The sequence below is a fragment of the Corvus cornix genome, chromosome 4 (genome assembly GCF_000738735.6).
Source record: "Corvus cornix cornix isolate S_Up_H32 chromosome 4, ASM73873v5, whole genome shotgun sequence".
Classification (NCBI taxonomy): Eukaryota; Metazoa; Chordata; class Aves; order Passeriformes; family Corvidae; genus Corvus; species Corvus cornix.
Window position 1 is genome coordinate 54,420,398 of NC_046334.1, and position 20,199 is coordinate 54,440,596.

Here is a 20,199-nt window from a genome sequence, read left to right on the forward strand (position 1 = left end):
CCAGAGCAGAGCTGTAACTGTGTGCAAGCAAGCATGCAGAGCACTGCAGAGCACTGGTGATGTGGTATGGACATGGCTGCATATGGTAAAATGGGTCAGATGTGGAACTCCTGCATTAAATTTAACTGCACTTAAACTCAAGATGTTGGATTTGCACCACCATCTCCTTTTCTTTTCTTGGGGAAGGTCATCCCCTCTCATTTCAGCATCCCAGCTGTACTGTCCAAGCTAATTGAGAAGTGAATGTAACCTTAGCTATAAATGTAATTTAAACAGTCAAAAATATTTAGAGGAAACTTCTTGTGACACAAAAGCGAACATCCATCTATCAAGTGGGGTTAAACTAAAATTTCTACATGATGTTACACACAGAAGTGAACCTTTGTCCTGGTCACAGCATCTAAATAACCTTTTGTAATTCATTGCAGAGTTACACAATGCATGCCAAGCAATCCATCAGCATATCCACAAAATAGATAAGCTGTCCTATCTACAGTATCAAGTGTCATGGAAAACATGCTCTGTTGAATTCTTACAATTAAGAGATAAGAAAAAAAACTCCAAAAAGTTACTAACGGGTGAGAGGTCCAAATAAAACAACATCCAAGGCTTTAAGCTGAAGCTTCTGTCTATGGCTCCGGTCAATTATTTTCAAGTGAGAGATCATGAAAGCATGTTCATTAACTGCTATCCTGTTAATGATAACACAAAACATTACCTATTCCATAAATACATTCAAAATCAGTCTATGCAAAAAAAAAAGACATCAGTAGCATTTTCCACAGTTATATAGATTACAGCTGTGCAATTAAGAGTGAGAAATACAACAGTAACGCTATAGAAATGCATATCGGCACGTGACAAAAGAAAAAAACAAAACCATTTACCCATTCTTTTCTTTCTGGAAAAAATAATGAAATAAATCCATGTAGCATAGTTAAATGCATATTTACAGACTCATGACACCAACTCCTAAATACACACAGCGCTCAGGTGTGGTATTTATGCACCAGGAAAGGTATTCTACAGTTACATTGTTATATATACCCATACAATAGACTGGAAGATGTTCAAAAGGAAGTTTGCTACCACACAGAATTATGTGACCTTTGGTAAGAGCTTCCACAGAAAGAAACAAAACTTTTATGAAAGTTATATTTTGAAATATTCTGGCAGAAAAAAAATGCAGCCACCTCTTCAAAACCACCAGGACACTTCTCTTTTCTTGCATTTGACCATATCATGTTAGACTTTAGGTTCACATAGCTGTCTCTACCATACAGACTAATGCAGCAATCTATGGGGAATTATTTGAAACTAATCCAGAAGATACATTCACCTGGGAAGTGTTGTTCCATTGACATTGCTGTCTCTAAAATTCTTTTCATATTGAGGCAATTCAACAAATTCTGACAGCCACTGAAGAGTGTCCTCTTGAGTCCAGTTATGAACTGAAAGAAAAATTCAACGACCTTAAGTTTTCTTTACAAATCAACAGCTTAGAAGACAAGCAGTAGAAAAGCAGGTTACAATAACCAAGAGAGTTTAGCCAAATATAATTCCAGAAAAATTAGTATTACCAAGGTGTTTCTGGCATTTTGCCTTTTTCATTACATGCTCCCCTGTGAAAGCTTAGGCAAACTATACACAAACAAGCATGGAACCAATAGAAGTATTTCTTTATTAAAACTTTCACAGAACAATTTAGTCTTTTGCTTTAGTTCAAATCAGGACAGTATCTTGTGACTTTCATCTACTTAAACAGATTCCAGCCTCAACTCCTTTGTTCTTGCTACCCTTGCAGAACTAAACACACATCAGCTGGTGCTGTAACCATTTGAGGCAATGTACCCAGATCTTTCCCAGGATGATGCCTTAAAACTTGTTTTGACAAGAATTTTCTTAGAGGCTTATACCTACTAACCACAAAATGGGAGCCAACAAGAGAAGGAGAGAGGAGACTGAAAGAAAACACCAAAAGACAGAAAAAATTTAACAGGAAAACTATTAAATATCTCTCAAACACACCCAAGAAAAGTGGAATTATATGCAAAAATATTTCGAGACTACGAAAAATTACTTAATATGTAGAGAATAATTAACGATTTTCCTTAATAATAGCAACACTACATAAACATTCATAGCTACAGATGTGGTAAGAAAATGCTACCCACAGATACTGGGAAAAAAAAAAAATCACATTTCTGGCCCTTACAGACCAGCTGCTACAGTTTACAGCAGGGAAATTGTTCACTGCATTTATGAGTCTGCAAAAGTCTGTCTGTATATGAAAGAAACAGGGACAGTCTCCTTCTGGTCAGACATGTATTCACATGAAAAACTTTTTTTTTTTTTTTTTAACATTTCTCTATCTAGAACTACTTGCATGTGACAGTGCTGGGCAGAGATTTCTGCAGAAACCTTATCACTAGGACACATTCTCAGTGGTAAATTTTAACAATAATCCTTTAGAAAGCGCTGCTGAAAGCTTGACAGGTAAAGCTGCAGGCAATGGAAATTTTTATGAGTTCAAATTCATATTTCAGTTCACACTGTAACTGAAATAAGGACTTCTACGTCTCTTGTCTACACTAGCACAGCTGAAAAATAAGTTTAAACATTTCAGATTATTATCACTTCATATAGGCAGAGACAGAACACATTCCACAGACTCACTTGCAGCTTCAAGAAACAAACTCCCAGTATAAACCTCTTTTTATCTAACCATATGAATGCCTACAGAACCTTCCCAGTATGCTGTCCCATTTCTTTCTCTCCTTGTGAGCCGCAGTCAGGTATTGATTTGAAACAGACTTGGTTTTGTCATATTACTCTAAGATTTTATGCAAAATATCTGGGCTCTATTTATAAACAGATAGGTTTCCCATTGCAAAGATTCTTAACTGTTTTGTGAATAATAAGCAATCAGATTTACAAATTATTCAAAGTCATGTGACTGGTCATTACAAGTCTCAAGAGTGGTAAAATCATCCAGAAAAATATCACCTTAACTGCATTCTAGAAATATGTTCATAGACTGATTCAAAGTAAAAGTGTTGCTTTGATGTGACATGTGAAAAAACCACCTAAAATAGCCACTACACCCTACAGACTATCACTGACAGTACAGAACACTCAATTTCAGAAGCCACACAATTCACTGAGTTATAAGTTGCACAGGAAGGGTTAAAAATACCATTGAGACTTTTCACTTCTACTGCTGGAAGAATTTTCTAGACACTGTCAAATTTTACATAAATTTATAGGTTTTTATAATCCAGTAGTAATTTTAAACATACTATCCTGAAAGAAATGAGGTACACATTTAAGTGGTTTACCATAGAGCAAATCATATCTGTTGTACTGCTTAGACTGGTGCAATGTTTTCTTCATAGACTATCAAGGAAATTTTCCCAAACAAATCAGTTATATTCTGGAAAAAACAGTTCATTATTCATTATCTATCACTGTATCAGATACCTCCATTAGAAACTGCAAAAAGAAGCAACCAAAGTCTATCCTAAACTAGAACTGAAACTCATACTTTCTGTACTCTTATACTGTTACCCGTTTATGAAAAAATAATATCAATTACTTCTTTATTTATATTGTATCCCTTTAACTGACCACTCAATCATTTAAGCTACCAATACATACTGTCATCTCTTATTATGGGATGTCAAGATCTGAACCTCTGCTCATGTACATATTTCACAAGAAATTTAGATTTATTATGTAAACTAATTCTTCGTTCACAGTAGTCCAGTGCCAGTGCCCGCAAATCCCAAAGTTTTCCAGGTGGACTCAGACTCTAAACTACACTGTTCTTCCTTTCCTATTCTATCAATCAGTGAAAACATTCAGACTGTTTCTTTTCGTTGATATCTTCCATATGTCATATGTTGGTGAGGAGTATTACTTGACTTGTCTCCAATAAGACTTTATGACATACATACATGTTTGTTCTCCAACAGCATAAAGTACTGGAAAGCAAACTGGCCTTTCTCCACAAGAAGCACTTACAGTCCACTGAAACATGACACGAGGCAAGCGTGAGATACACCAGGCGTACTGGAGGGCAAGCAGTCCAGCTGAAATTCATCGTGATCAACACTGCCAATTAGAATGTGCCAACTCCCACTAATTAGCTGAGGTTGTAATTTTCCCTTAGTTTAATCACCAAAAAAGAAAGCAGTACTTCAGACAGCAGAGCAGCAAGTCACAATTACTGTAAGTTAAATGCATATAGCATTACAGAGTAATTATAACATCCTTCTTTCTCACACCTCTTTTCACAAAGAGTTACCTTCAGAGAGAGGATGTCAGCAACATGCTTTGGGAAGGCAGGTATAGAAGGCACAGTGTTTACACCCCAGAGCAGCACTCAGTCTCTAGACCTCCATCAGCTGTTCTACTTCAGACCACAAGTTAGAGTTCTAGGGGGGTTTTACTACTTCTTTTGGGGGTTTCTTTCAGAAGGTGAAGATAGGAAAAGTAGCTTTATACTGGCCCTGTATGAAAGTTTCTCATTGTTAACCCACATTAATGGCTGATTAGAAGATCAGGCTATTTATCAGTTTTTCATGTTAAATTTATCATGTAGCATGGTGCTTCAGGGCAGGGAGGCATGAAGTAAAATAACATTACAGTGTCAGCCTCAGCATTCTTAAGGGCCTCCTACTCCTTCCAGAAATCAAATTACATTTGGTAAGAGTATTTCACGGCAAGGAGTGAAAAACAGCCATATATTAGGCTTAAAGTTGAGAACAGGCTGGCCAGGCACACAAGACTGTTCCGTATCAAGCACACAAAAGGATTCAAAACTTAGTTTTTAGGACCTTCAGCAGTAACATCAGCAGTATGGAGCATTATGTAACTCATCCTTAGCCAAGCCCTGGCTTGCATGCATTTCCAACCTCCAGATATTTAAAACCTGAGACAGCAAATGATTAGAGTGCAATGCAACCACAACATGTTTGTGGTATGCAGTTTAGTCCCAGTTGCTGCAAGAACACTTGTGCAGCAGTACATCAGAATACAACAGGTGATCACACATGCAAATATAGAGCCATTTTTGTATCTTTTTACCCTAATAAATAATGAATCAGACCTTAGTTCACATTCTCTTTTCCAGAGAAGGAAAGAGAATTAAAGGGGGGCAAAAAAAAGGGAACACAAGGAAAATACAAGGCAAGGAAAAGGTTTTTTTCTATTATAGGGTAGCCTATAGGAGATACTATACATTAAAGCTCAAATATGCCATAAGGGTAAAAAAAAAGCTACTTTTTTTTTTTAAAGGCAGTTTGTAACAACTAGGTTTTGGTAGGATTCAAATTAGTCTGACAACAGCCAAGCATTCATGAACTCCAGGTTTGACCACAACAGTTTTTACTTTGCTACAAAATCAAGTCTCAAGGGGCAGTGCTACATTACTAAGAATGCAGCATCCAACCCTACTGAGTGAGACAGATCAGAGAACTACCCAGCTGAAGGCCCGGATCTTACAGCCCCCTTACTACTGAGTCTAAATACCTACACCCTTCTCTTCAGACAGCAAATTCACATGACCATAGCCCATTACAGGGGCAAAAAGAGAAGGCAGGTGCCTTTGAGCGGGAGAATTTTCAAAGATAATTGTACAAAGACTGGTATTCAGACATCAAACCAAGTGTTCATCTGTCCCCTCTTCCACACTCAAAACTACTATCTCCTCAAGGACCTTGTAGAAAAAATACTGAAGATGCTCCTTTGGTATTAACCTAACAGTAGCTACTAAGTTTGTTACTTTTGACTAGCTGAAAGAGTCTGTAGTACATGTATGAATACTGCTTAGTTAGAAGAGGAGACGGTCAAGGAATAGCATACAACAAGCATATACTGGCATTTACATTTAAATAACAGTAACACACAGTAACAGAAGTCAGAAGACTTTCAGAGAGCAGTGTCTTCTACATTTTAAACAGCTATGCTATTTCCTAGTCACTCCTCTAAATAGAGCACTCTCTGTAGAATTAGATTATGAGATTAAAAAAATTCAAAGGTGACAAAAAGCATATTCTAACTAACCGAAATTACATTATAGTCGTTTTGTACCAAAGGAATAATTTAAACTGAATGGCAACATAGCAACAACACGCTAGATGCTGATTCAAGCTATGCTATGACTCCTTTCACGCAGGTATAGTAACAGCCTTGAACTTCCTTTAATTTGCACCAGCCTAGACTATGCCTTAAGGATTCTGCACCAGGCAGGGACACCAAAAGCCTGCCCAGTGCCAGAAATACTAAAAAGCAATATTCTCAAGCCCCTTCTTTTATTAGACAATTTTTAGAGCTTTGAATGCAGTCAATCCTCAGTGTTACATTCAGTGTATAAAATCCTTCTCAATCAATTATTTAAAAGCAACCTCTATTTTCCTTAATCCTAAATGGAAATATCAAACAGCAATGGCATGTTTTCTCTTTCTTCTCTCAAATCTTATCTGTCTTGCACCACAATATGTTAAACAGAGAACACCTTTAAGCTATTCGACAAATATTTAAGAAAAACATTCACATAAATCAAGCTTTATGCCAAAGAATGGGCAAATTCTACTCAGCATAAACTACACAGAAGTAGATCCAGAAGATGTTTCTGTGTATACTGTCAAGAGCACTAGAGTTTGTAATTCTCACACAGATACCTCAACAGATTGCTTAAAGGTCTCAAATTACCAATACTGTCATTTAGAGTACCTTCCATCCTCTTGTTTAATGTTCTCAAATTGCTATAAACTAGTGGCACATAAGAAACAAATAAATCAAAATTCCTAAAACATATAGGAAGGGATGGTAACATTTTCCATGTTACCTAAAATCAAATTAAAGTAGTTCATTTTCTGAGGGGCATCATGCTTTCTAACAGTCACCAGACCACTGTTAACACTGCTGGGGAGTCTCATTCTCAAGGTCTCCCTGTGGTGCAACTTTAGTTCTCTCAGCAGGATGCACAAGTAAAGCCACTATAAGAACACACAGTGAGATGAGACATTTCGTCTCAAAGTCTTTTGAGTCTTACTCACCCTACTCACTACATTCAAGAAAACTGGAATAAAGATATACACAACAGACAAACTATACTTCTAGTATCACTATAGCCTAAATTTTTGAAGAGTTACTCATGACTTAGACCAACAATTATGAGACAATTTTTTCTGATAATTTAGTTGCAATACTTTCAGGGAACAAGATCTTAAGTGAATAACTATTTAAAGAATATTTGAAGAGATGAGGCTAAAAATTGCTGATTAAAACAGATATTTACTACATACCAAACACTTCATGCATTCCATGAGAATGCCCTTAAGTGACTTCCTACATTAGCAGAATGAACCAATGGCATGTTCCTGGTTTCATTCCTCTCTTGTTCCTACTTTCAATTGTTTGACCCATACCAAGTTTTAGATCTCTCTATGGTTGCCATTAGAACATGTCATGGTTTAGGAATGGTATTTTCAAATTTAGTGCTCCTTCTAAAAACATGTGTGCCATTTCCCCTCCCGCTCCAACTGGAGGCACAAAGGTCAAAGATCACAGGTTGAGATAGGAACGATTTACTGGAAACAGCAATGAGGTAAGGAAACGAACAATAACAGCAACAATACAATAACAAAAGGTATAAGAAAAATTAAACTACTCATATGGAAAGCCCCTGACAATAAACAAATACCAGACCCGTATGTTGCCCATGTCTCTTGACCAGAATGAACCTCTTCTCCCCAGAAGAGAGAGAGGGACTCCCTTTCCTGGGGTCCCAGCCATGATGTGAGGTGGCATAGAATAACACTCAGGCCTTAGCTATGCTCCCTCCTGGCTACTGCTAAAAATTAATCCTGTCCTGGCTGGAACCAGGACAACACCTTTGGAAGGAGAGTTGGGGTGGGGAACTTAAGTATTTTTCTCCTAACAATTCTAACATTGCAGATCTCTTTTTTAATCACTGTATCCTGGGACATATTTGGCAGTGAACACTGTACTGTTGATTAAATACTCCTTTGATACTTGGAATAGTTGGCTCAACTTACTTATTTCATTTAAATCAGGGTGAGGGAGGGCTGGTGGTGTTGGCTTATCAGTACCTTTTACTGTATCCCAAGTTTAAGAAGATTTTCAAAAACGCTTTGGACTAAGAATTCTAGATCTTTGTAGCTCAAATAAAATTTAAATCAAAGAGCATTGAATTTTCCACTTAATACAACATAAAGATATTTTAAAATAGCTTGAGAGAAACCCTCAGGGTTTATTAAATTAAAAACATGCTAATCTGGAACTCAGCACTTGCACCAGTCACCTTGATAAACTAGAACCTCATACAGATGAGCACGTAAGATATCTTAATTTACTCGCAATATACCAAACACATGAGGAGGAAATTATCTCTAGCTGGACTAAATGAGTTTTTAGTCAGGTTTATTTGTGTCTATAAATAACAGTGTTGAAACAGATTCATGAAGATGCTTCAAGAGGTCCTTCATTCACTACTCTATACTTGGTGGAAAAACTGTTGAATTATATCTATGTTAATAACCACCATCATTTTTAGCTATACTTCTTTACCTACCTTCAGATGTCTTCCAGCGTTTCCACAGATCCTCAATGGTGATATGTTTGTCTTCTCGGTGCAGGTGACTATGTTTATTAGAGGCATCCTTGTATTGCATATCTTCCCTTAGAAACTGAAGAAAAGGGAAAAAAACATCATCTTAAATGCCGAAATGACAATTTCTGAAGAGAAACTACACAGAAATCAGATAGAGTCTTTGCTATTGCTTCCCCATGCAAGCAGCAGAGAATTGATTGAGTTTTCTCCATCAAAGACTCAGAAGGCAAGTTAAACACTCTTACAAGATTTGTTTTTCACAATTATTAAATCCTAGAAAAACTGATGATGCAGTTTCTAGTATACTAAGTTTAACATTATTAGGATGCCTTAGATTTAGTGATTACAGGAATGCACCACACATTCATACTGCATATTTCTCTATTCTGATGACATTTAACCAACTTCACCTCCTTGGAAATAAGACCATGTAAGATTTGAAAGTGTGCCAGTCATTTGTGGATGAGTAATGCCTGAATCCTGCTATACCAGTTAAATGCAACTGCCTGAGGGATGAGAGTAAGCTGTTTACTAAGTAGTATTAAAGTCTTTTGATTAGACAACAAAAATTTGACTTCTATTCATCAAATTGAAAAACAGAAGTCATCTGAGGGCCAATTTTCTGCTTGTTAATCATTCCTCAGTGGTTACGCTCCAAGCACAGAAGCATTACATAAAGCTGCTTCATTTTCAGTAATTAATAGGAAGCCTTTTAGCAAACAGATAAAAAGGAAGATCATGCAATCATGACATACAGAGTGGGTGGTGAGGCACTGGCACAGGTTGTGCGGAGAAGCTGTAAATGCCTCATCCCTGGCAGTGTTCAAGGCCAGGTTGGATGGGGCTCTGAACAGCCTGATCCAGTGGAAGGTGTCCCTGCCTACAACAGGGAAATTGGAACTGGGTGACCTTTAAGGTCCCCCCCAACCCAAACCATTCCATGATTCTATGATAAAATTTTCTGATGGCAGCATTGTATCAGTATTCCACTAGTCACTACAAACAGTTCTCCAAATACATACCCAAGAAAAGCCATGGAACTGTAAAACCCATTCTATTTTTTATTTCATACGGGCCTCAAAAAGTTGGAATACTGGTTAGCAAGCCACCTCCCATTAATAGTGGAAACCTTCCATAAGTATCAGTCCCTGAAAGCATTGTATGAACAGTCTCTGTGGGTGAAGACTTTAGTATTAGTATCAGAAAACTAGTAGCTGGTACTAACAGTACCAGAAAACTAAGTAATCTTCCACAGTAGATAGTTTGCTTTCTTCTGTTCCTGAAGGATAAAGCTGCTCAAACAAAACCAGCTACAAACAGCCATGACAACTAAGTCAAAAAACTCTTTTATATGGCTGATTATATGTCATCACCACTTCAAGGGAGGTGAGGAAGAAAGCCAAGCTAGTGATGCACTGCGGAAGAGCTCAATTCTTAAAATTCAGTCCAGGTAATAATTTAAGTGCAGAGCATTCTGCAAAGGCTCCATTTCTAACAAAAGCTCAATTTCTAACAAATCTAGAGATTATACTATTCAGAAACTGCCGGAGATACTGAAAAGTAGCCAGCATTAAACAGTATTATTAACTCTTAATAAAAAGAGACAGAATACAATAGCAGAAACATGCAAGCAAAAGCTAACATTTACCAATTCTCCCTAACTAAAATCTTTTTACTAGAATGTAAGGGAATCTCAAACTACGTGAATGGATTCAAGTTTCTCCTCTAATTGATGGACTTGGGATAAAATACTAGCTGCCTTCCTTAAACGAACCCAGAGCCATAGTGTCCAAATACTGATTGGATGCAAATCCTCTCTTATTTATCTATTACTTCAAAACTTTTTCTGATTGTCAGACATTAGCTTTGTAAAGCTTTTTGATTCCTAAAATAGCTCCATTTAGCCCATACAAACTGCATAAGCATTTTTAACTCCTCTTCCCCATGTATATAAGAATGACATAAATTGAGATATATATATAAATATATATATATATGCACACACATGCATATACATGAAAAATACATGAGAAACTTATGAAATATATGAGAACTGAAAATAGCAGCCTGTTGGGGCAAAAGCAGTTACAGAACTTCTGAAAAACCATGGATCAGCAGCAGTAAAAAGGTTTAATAAACACAGGACTGTATCCTGTAACTGTATGCAAATACAAAAATATCTGTTGCATATTCCATCACCCAAGTGGGAACTATGAATACTTCCCATATTGGCAATACTACCATGAAGCTGGCAAATTCTACAACTGTCACACAACATGCAATGAAAGATGGATTATCTTACTCATTCCCACTCCATGTTTATAAAGTCGACACTGAACAGTGGTAACTAAACAACAAGAAAAACAAAATAATTTTCTTATCCACTAATGTCTCTAAGCCTTTCCAGATTATAGCCCAGTCTTACAGATGGAACAGCAGGAAAGAACTGATGTTTTCTCACCTTACCTTTTCCCTCCAGACTGCAAGTATCTACTATCAACTGACACCCCCAGTGTATCTTTCGGGAACTTGCAAAAAGCTCACTAAAAGTACGGCAAAAACATGTATTATATGTCCCTCTCTGTAAAGATTATCTCTTTTCACATGGGGGTTAAGGTAAATGCTAGCACTCACTCTTCAACTTTCTAGTGACTGATGATGCACTGCCCTTGGAGAATCCTAATGTTGGGCATGGACATTTTTTTTCAAAACAAGTGTTGCAGGGTGATCAAGTTTCTGAAGAGGGACAGAATATGTTGTATATAGAGGCTTGAGCCAATTTTGCATCTTCTAAGCTAAAGGTCAGGCCACTTTTGTTTGTACAAACTTGCTACCTTTACTGATAGTTGTCAGTAAAGGCTGTAAAATACCGAAAGATGAAACTTCTGCTGAGTTTCAAGTGCTGTCAAGGAAAATCTGAAGTGCTGTTAACAATACTACTCACATGGTTAGAAGTAAAGAAAGAAGGAAGACGCCAACTGATAAACAAAAAGCTTCAACGGGTTACACCTGTCCCCAGACTCAGCACGACCAGGACCCGCAGGAAAGCATCCCGATTTAACACCGGGACGCAGCGCGGGTTCCTCAGCACACGCATCAGCAGCTCCTCCTGCAGTTCCGGCGCGCCGCCCGCAGAGGGCGCAGGGGGCCCAACAGCGGCACGGGAAGCGCGGATCCAAGTCCGCACACGAGATTTCCCGGGAGAAAGGCTGAGAGTGCACCCGGTGTATACCGAGACACCGATTCGAATATTTGACTACGTGCCTTTTTGAAAAGCGAGTGGCAACACATAAACTGGAAAGCAGCCTGCAGTTAGTAGCCAGTACAGTTACTCCTCTGGGGCAGAGGTAGTAGATCTATGAGAACTTCTTCCAAGTGAAAAACCCCTCTTCTGTTCTGAACTACCCATATTGCTCCCAGGTCCTGTGAAAATAACCACGATGACTTCCTCAGAGAGGTTCTCCAACACCGCAAGGCCACAACACTAAAGTTACAGTGCACACAGCTGGAAAGAGGTCATCGTGTTTCAAGGAATAAGTGCATTCACCAATGAAGAGGACATAACAACATCGAACATCTTTCTTTTTGTTTCAAAAGTGGTCTAATATGGAAGTGCTTCTTTAAGAAAAAGAACTGAGACCTAAATTGAAGAAAGACAGAAAAACAGAACGACTCTAGTTAAAAAGAGGATTTTTCTGTTCCTTGTCATGGCAGCTAATCTCTCTTCTGTTGCCCTGGTCATTAAGTATACAAAGAAAAGGTTACAAAAATAACTCTAAATGGGAGGTTAAAAGAATAAGCTCTAAGAAAAATACATCTAAGGATTATCTTAGCCAACATAATTACTCAGGAAGGAGAAGTTCTTTTAAGACTACAAAGCTGAAACCAAGAAAGCAGAAGATACGTTACCTAAAAATCTGTATGAAACAAAAATAACCATTTGTCAAAGTAATTACTTCAAAAACAAGTAGAGAATAAAAAAACAACCACACCTAGACATTGAAACTACAGTTTTGATCCCAAGAGTCCTATAATATCTGCACCTCTACAAAGATTAACATCCCAAAGTCCAAGGTTCAGCAGTGCAATAACTCCAAAGGAAACCTTCTCCTGCCTGGAGGGGACAGGACTTGGGGAGCCCTGGAAAAGTCCCAGGATCAGGTACACCCCCACCTTCCTTCCTCTTCAGAAAGGCTTTAGTACTGTAACTTTCACCAAAATCCAGTCAACTAATGACCAAAGACCAACCCGAAGAGAGACTACCAAAATAAATAAATAAATAAATAAATAAAAGACCTCCCCCAAAATCCAATACCGGTTTGACTGGTACTGGAGAGAGAACTTGCAAACTAAACCCAAATACAACAATTTAAAAAGTTAAAACATCAATGCTGCAAGACACGCTTGCAGGGCAAACAAGCAATTGCATACTTTTGAGAATGCTACTGGAAAAGTAAAATTAACCACACTCACTAACTGCAGCAGGAAGCACTCTCATGCTATTTATATTTTGTTCTGGGTGAAGGCTCAAGTTTATGATTTTCAGTTTCATCAACTTAAAATAGACCCTTTAACTGACAAGTTTACTTCAAGAGCAATTAGTAACATCTTCTGGCTAGGTATTATTCTCTCCCTTGAGCATCTATTCCTCAAACAGTGTTATTTCCTTTGGTTTTATTCCTTCAAAGGGAAACCTGCAAAAGTTACAACTTCAGATTTCCTATAACCCTTCAGATAAAGCCAGTCACTATGAGACATCCTCTTAGTACATTTCCCTGCATCTGTTGCTACAACACTTGTTGCAGCTATTACAATGTCACATGTACTGACTAAATTATGATGGCAAATGTGCTCTTAAAAGGCAACTTACTAGGATTCAGGTATGATTGCCTACCCTACAGAAATGCTATGAAGTAAAATAAGAAAACATATTTAATAATATTATTAACAAAATTAATAACAAAACATAGCTAGAAAAATGTAGGCCAGGAAACTGTTACCAAGTATATCTTAAGTAACCTACACATTCTATTGAAAAAAGATTACTGCAGCTCAAAACAAAACTGTAGCTATCTGCTGCAAAGTAAACTTTGCAATCTCTTCAAAGTCAAGATAGAATTTCAGTCAAGGGATCATTTCATTGTAGCAGGACTAAATAAAGAGGTGCAGACAGCTACATATTAGCTTAAGTACCTCCAAGGAGGCAAAGTGTGAGGTAGGTCTAGTCCAAACCACGTTGGAACAGGTTTCTACGCAACTGTACCCATGATAACACATGCATTTCTCTACAGGGCTTCTTTGCACAGGCACAGATGTGAACTAACACCATCAATGTTTTCACACAAGACCTGGCTCCTCATCCTGCTCTGAAAAAACAAACTGACTAGACATATTCAGTTGCTTACAAAACTTCAGGAGGCTAAAACACATTCTGCCTGGGGACAAATATATTAGCAGTTGAGTGCAAAAAAAAAAAAAAATTATAGAAGACCCCTATTAAGAGAGCCACAACAAATTAAGGAATTCAAAGTAATCCAATAGCTTTGGGGGGAAATGTTTGCTGCACTAGTTAGGAAGCTCAAAATCCTTGTTTGAAAGATTGATGTTTGTAACAGAATGTCTTGCACAGTGAGATGTAAAACACACTCAGGAGCCATCCCAGTGTCATGACAAAATAGTTATAATGTCTTCAGTTTCTGAACCACTGCAGCACATATTTTTCCACATGCAGAATTTTGTCTAAACAGCTGTCATCAAAATATTAAGTTGTTTACAGAAATATGAACTCCAGTTTAAGGACTTTTATTACATAAATGACAAGAACAAAAACAAAATACTAAGGGAACTCGAAAGGACATTCAACATCTTGCTGAGAGTATATTTCCAGAGAACAGAATGAACCCTATCCCTGTCAAACTTCCTACAGCCAAAGTGCTATAATACTATGACTATTCCAGATCATGCTAGCTACTATTCCTGCTTTAATTGCTGTATAGAACAAAATCATCTTCCCTGGCTTAGGCCACTTAAGTTAGATTCTATTTGATTCTTGCCTCCAGACAATATTTTTAAGTCAGGCACTTCGGCATATCATCTTTGAGGTTCCAACTTCTTTGACCATCCTGCCACTGCTAAAAGCTATTCTCTGATGCTTTCAATGCTGCAGTCTCTTATTCTCCTTACTGTACTTTTATGTCTCTCTTCTTTGTTTTTCTTTTTTCTTTTTTTTTTGTTTGTTTTTTCTGTTGTTGTTGTTGTAGGGGACAGCATGGGGTAGGGCGTTGGTGGTTTTCTATGGGGCTTGCTCAGTTTGGGGTTTTTTTATTAAGTAACAAGTCCAGTTCACTCCCTAAAAAAACTTAAACAAAATATGAAGTGATCTACCCAGAGATTCCATGCAAAACTGTACATTTGTGCCTTTAGCTTGGTGAGACATTAAGTTACTAATAATAATAACAACACAGTAAATTACTAATATTTCAAAAACATCAGCTTATTCTAGTACTGCAGAGAGATTCCTTGAGGAAATGACTGGATGTAGGACCTACATATGGAAGTTCTTTATAAACAGGAAAAACCAATGTAAATAGTCAACATGTGATAAGTCTGTTTTATTGCTTATGTCTCATCATTAAAACAAAACACGTTCCCATGGTGCATCAGATGCTTCCTGAGGCAGATAGCCTCCCACAACACGACTAAAACCTCAGTCAGTAATACTATGTTCTCCCTTTCAGCTACCTGTTTACAGCCGACCTCTTGAAACCAGCTTAAACAATTGCAATCCTTGACATATAAAGAAATAATATCAGCATCTAGGTCTGATAGGAAAATTTGTATTAGCCTGCCCTTATAATAAGCATACGGGTTTTTTTCCTTCCTTCTTCCTTTTCTCTGCGGTACCATACCAAATAATAAGGAAAAAAACCAACTACTCCATGCTCAGACTAGAGCCCCTCTAACTTCCTTAGAAGACTTGAACAAAACCCCTCATGTTTTGCTGACTATTAAATCCCATAGTAAAAACTTAGATCAGGTTTCTGCACATCAATTTTATCAAGGTCAAATACAAGTTTCTTTCCAGTCCGTACAAAGTACATCCAAAGGTCTTTCAGTATCAGACAATTTTTGAGGAAATAAGAAATATCTTAGTTCAAATTTTCTAATATCCTAGAAAAACTCCTTTACAGAACAGTTTTATGTGGGCCTTCATTTTACAGAGGAGAAACGAGCTACAACCTAAATGAGGGCATGAAAACACTAGGAAAAAATAAACCACATGCAGATGAAATGTCTGGAATCACTGTTGGGAGTTAACTGGACTAGCAAATTAAAATAGTTAAAATAAATAGTTCAACATCTTTAGCTCTTTTTACCTTCCTGTCTCAAAATAACTTATTAACAATAATTTCCTTCCTTGGTGTAAATATACCCTTGTAACACCGTTGTAGTGCTGGTTAAACAGCAGAAAGTTATTCTACTTTGTAACATTCTTCCTGCCAAATAAAAAGCTAATGAACATCTGATCAACATACTCAATATGCTGCTCTTCAGGAGGCTTGCAAGTAAAAACCATGCAGCATAAAACAGAAAATCCATTCCCTGCTGTTAAGTAAAATCCCTGTATTTCAGGTAAGCTTTACTTCTAATAAAGTGGGTTTTTTAATTATCAGTTCTCAATCTTAATCAAGATAAGCAGCATTACCCACTGTGACAGAACAAAAAAAAATCTGGTTCTGAAATATAAATAGGACATATTTAGTACATATTCAGACCTACTGTAATCAGGTAACTATGTAACTATGTTGAGTAAATGTAGACCTTTTAAAATTATGGTACAGATCTAGTAAAAGCACTACAAGAAAAACATGGAGGTTACTAGCTGAACTTGCAATTAAACTGTATTTCTCATTAATTTCAGGTTTGCGTTTAATGTCTTAGAAGAAAGCACTCCATGCAAATACATATTCATCACTGATTTGCATGGAAATTATATGTAGAAAAGCGCTAATTTGCAGGGAGTGGGTTATTAAATATTTCTTCAATAATTAAAAATGAACTAGCAGAAACAAGGGCTACAATTAAGTCATCTTATTTTATGCACAATGTGTAGTTTGAACATACAGTTTCACTCATCTCTAATTACCCCAGCTGAACAGCATGCCTCATCAACTATTATAATTTCAGCCATTTAAACAGGTTTTTAGAGTAGCTTCTGTTGCTTCCTCTGGAACAGGAAGAAACTTAAGGTCAGATATAAAGACGGTCCACTGGAAACCAGGAAAAATCTTCTGAATACTAATAAAATGTTTCCAATGTATAAATATTTCAGTATTTTCTTTTAACTTTCTCGACTTCCATGTATAAAAAATGCAGTACAAATCAAGAGAAATAATCAAAGTGCTGGGAAGTTCCTCAGGAAGCTCACACTCCATCACTAATGTTTCAATTTGCAGACTGGACTGTGACTGTCCCAAACATTCTGCAATAACAAAAGTAGCCTATATGCATTATTTTTGAAAACTCCTGGCAGTCAGGTGAAGTCTCTAGTGATTGGGAAAAAGGAAACGTCCCTCCTATTGAAAAAGAGAAGAAACGAAGACCTGAGAACCTAGAGACCAGTGAGCCTCACCTCTGTGTTTTGGAAGATCATGGCACAGATCCTTGTGGAAGCAATGGTAAGGCACATACGATGAGGTGATCTGAGACAATCCAGCATGGCTTTACTAAGGACAAATGGTGTCTGACTGATCTGGTGGCCTTCTATGATGGGAGTGATTGCAGCAGGTGATGAGGGAAGACCAAACAAACGTCATCTACCTAGACCACTGAAAGGCCTTTGACACAGCCCCACATAACATCCTTATCCCCAGATTGGAGAAAGATGGATTAGAAGGGTGGACCATTCAGTGGATAAGGAACTGGCTGAACAGACACAGCCAGACAGCTGTCAATTGTTCTATGTCCAGGTGGAGGCCAGTGATGAGTGGCGCCCATCAGGGCTCTCTCGGGACAGGGGCTCTTTGATACCTACATCAACAACAGTGAGATCAAGTGCACCCTCAGCAAGTTTGCAGATGACACGAAACTGAACAGCACAGTTGAACTAACAGAAGGAAGGGAGGTTATCCAGAGGGATCTGGACAAACCTAAGAAATGGGCCATGAGAACCTCATGAAGTCCAAGTGCAAGGTGTTGTACCTGCATTGGAGCAATCCAAGACATGAGCACAGACTCAGAGAAGTCACTGAGAGCAGCCCTACCAACAAGGACTTGGGGGTGCTGGTGGATGAAAAGCTGGATATAAGCCAACAGTGTGCGCTCACAGGCCAGCAAGTCAGCTGCATCCTGGGCTACACTCAAAGAGGAGTGGCCAGAGGGTCTACTCTGCTCTTGTGAGATTCCACCTGGAGTGCTGCCTCCAGCTCCTCAGCACAAGAAAGATATTGACCTGTCAGAACAAGTAAAGGCAACCAAGATGATCAGAATACTGGAGCACCTCTCTTATGAAGACAGGCTGAGAGAGCTGGGCTGTTCAGCCTGGAGAACGTTCCAGGAAGATACTATTGCAACCTTCAGTACATATAGGAGGGATATAAAAAAGAGGGGGAGCAACTTTTTACACAGACAGATAGTGACCGGACAAGGGAGAATGGTTTTAAACTAAAACAGGAGAGATTTAGACTACATGTTAGGAACAAATTCTTTACTCGGAGGGTAGAGAGGCACTGGAACAGGTTGCGCAGAGGCGTTGTGGATGACGCAGTCCCTGGAAGAGTTCAGAGTCAGGTTGGATGGGGCCTGTTGATGCTGTTTGCACATAGGCACACAGAAAAGTAAGTAGCATCACATTAAATTTGACAATGATAATTCATAACTTATTCAGGGAGAACAATCTTCCCCTAAATGTTACAAAAAAGGATGACAAAACAGGGCTAGATTCTTCTCACATTCATCTACAGTGAGAATGGGTGTCAGAACCATGTGACAATACCCTCATTTTTAGGGGACATCTTCACTCCCCCTGGGTTCTCAAGCGTGTGCCTAACAATGGCCAGAAAGCGAAATAAGCAAGCACAATGAAACTACATAGACATTTCCATTCCTACCCAGTAATTTTGAGAATCCCACTGGTAAAGTTGAGTAAATGCAAGGGTAAGTCCTTTGCCAGGTCCACCAGGAGCCCACCAACCAAACTCTTTCAAGGACAGACACAAAAACTTCAGGCAGGTCTGCATAACCTTCCTTAGGTCGTAGGACTTAATTTACCATTAGTAAGTACGATGTTCTTACTACTTGCCTGTAAATGTAAGCAAAACCAGAAATCTTTCTTCTAGTCTGCTGTCTGTAACAGGTACTGATTTGCACCATGAAGTGCCTGCAACAGATCTAAGGTAAATAGGATAGCCCAGTGATGCCTTAAGCAAGAAAACTTTGAGCAAAGAAACTGTAACATTAAGCAATGGATCACATCAACCTTACTGCAAGCTAAACCTACCACCATTTGCCCACCTCTTACACCAAAAAAAAAAGTAAAAAAAAAAAGTAAAAGTAGCAACTTTTATACATAGTCACACAAAACTTTTCTTCAGGCTAGAACAATGGACAGTAACATCCCATTTCAGACAAATATAGAAATTAGACTTTCCTTCCATATTTGTCTGAGGAAAGGGCTGACTTAAGAAAAACAGCAACAACTACTCAAGCGCAGAAAGATAAAGAGCAGCTAGACAAAACAAAAGGATAAAAAAGACTTCATGTAAGCACAAGTAAAGTTATTTTACTCCTACCTCATCACTTTCATCTACTTCAATACCACCATCTTTGTCATCATCCATTTGCTTATGGATCATGCGGAGAGCTTCTAGGCTGAACCGGTCCTCCTCAGTAAAGCACGGTGGGCTGAGTGAACTGCAGGGATCTGAAGGGGGGAGGACAAAAAAAAAAGAAACACCACCAGAAATATTACTTACTGTCACCTCAGAATCTAAAGTTCCCAAGCAAAAGAAAGGGTTTAAATTTCTGTATCGTGTACATGTACTTCACTACATATAATCACCAGGTCACAGATGTCAAATCTAACCATAAAATGGTAATTCTTACCAAAAATGTGAAAGGCTTGTGTGTGTAAATCAACTCTTTTTTTTATCCAGGAAGGAGTCCCAAAAAATAGACCAGAATAGTTTTTGATTCTTCCAGTTATTTTTGCCATCCCAGTAACTTACTATCTCCACTTTTTCTTTTATCATCAACCTTTAGCTTATGTCAGTGCAGTGGCAAATAAAGTCACCGCATTTCGCAACCTTCCTTCTGAAAGTCTGGACTAAATAAAGAGCAGCGGAGGAAAAGAAAAAGAATTGTCATGTCATACAATCATAGCCTCATAAACAGATAACAAAGGGATGGCAATCACACTGCAGATCAAATTCTAAATAGGTAGTACTACTGAACACAAAATACTCAAGGGACTGCAAGAGCAGAAAGCACACTGCAAAGAAAATTCAGCTGATAGTAGTACATGACGTATTTGTTCTGTACACCCTGATCACAAACTGCAGCCA

At 38.0% G+C, this 20,199-nt stretch overlaps 1 protein-coding gene across 2 annotated transcripts in view; it reads right to left on the reverse strand.

The window, feature by feature from the left end:
* Nucleotides 1-20,199, reverse strand: part of STIM2 (stromal interaction molecule 2) — a 71,554-nt gene that overhangs the window by 15,797 nt on the left and 35,558 nt on the right. For both annotated transcript variants that reach the window (XM_039551509.1, XM_039551508.1), the window contains exons 2-5: nucleotides 19,429-19,559; nucleotides 8,600-8,714; nucleotides 1,340-1,451; nucleotides 577-692 (exon numbers count right to left, since the gene is read on the reverse strand). In XM_039551509.1, coding sequence (XP_039407443.1) covers nucleotides 577-692; nucleotides 1,340-1,451; nucleotides 8,600-8,714; nucleotides 19,429-19,559 — 474 coding nt within the window. The remainder of the gene's footprint in view (nucleotides 1-576; nucleotides 693-1,339; nucleotides 1,452-8,599; nucleotides 8,715-19,428; nucleotides 19,560-20,199) is intronic.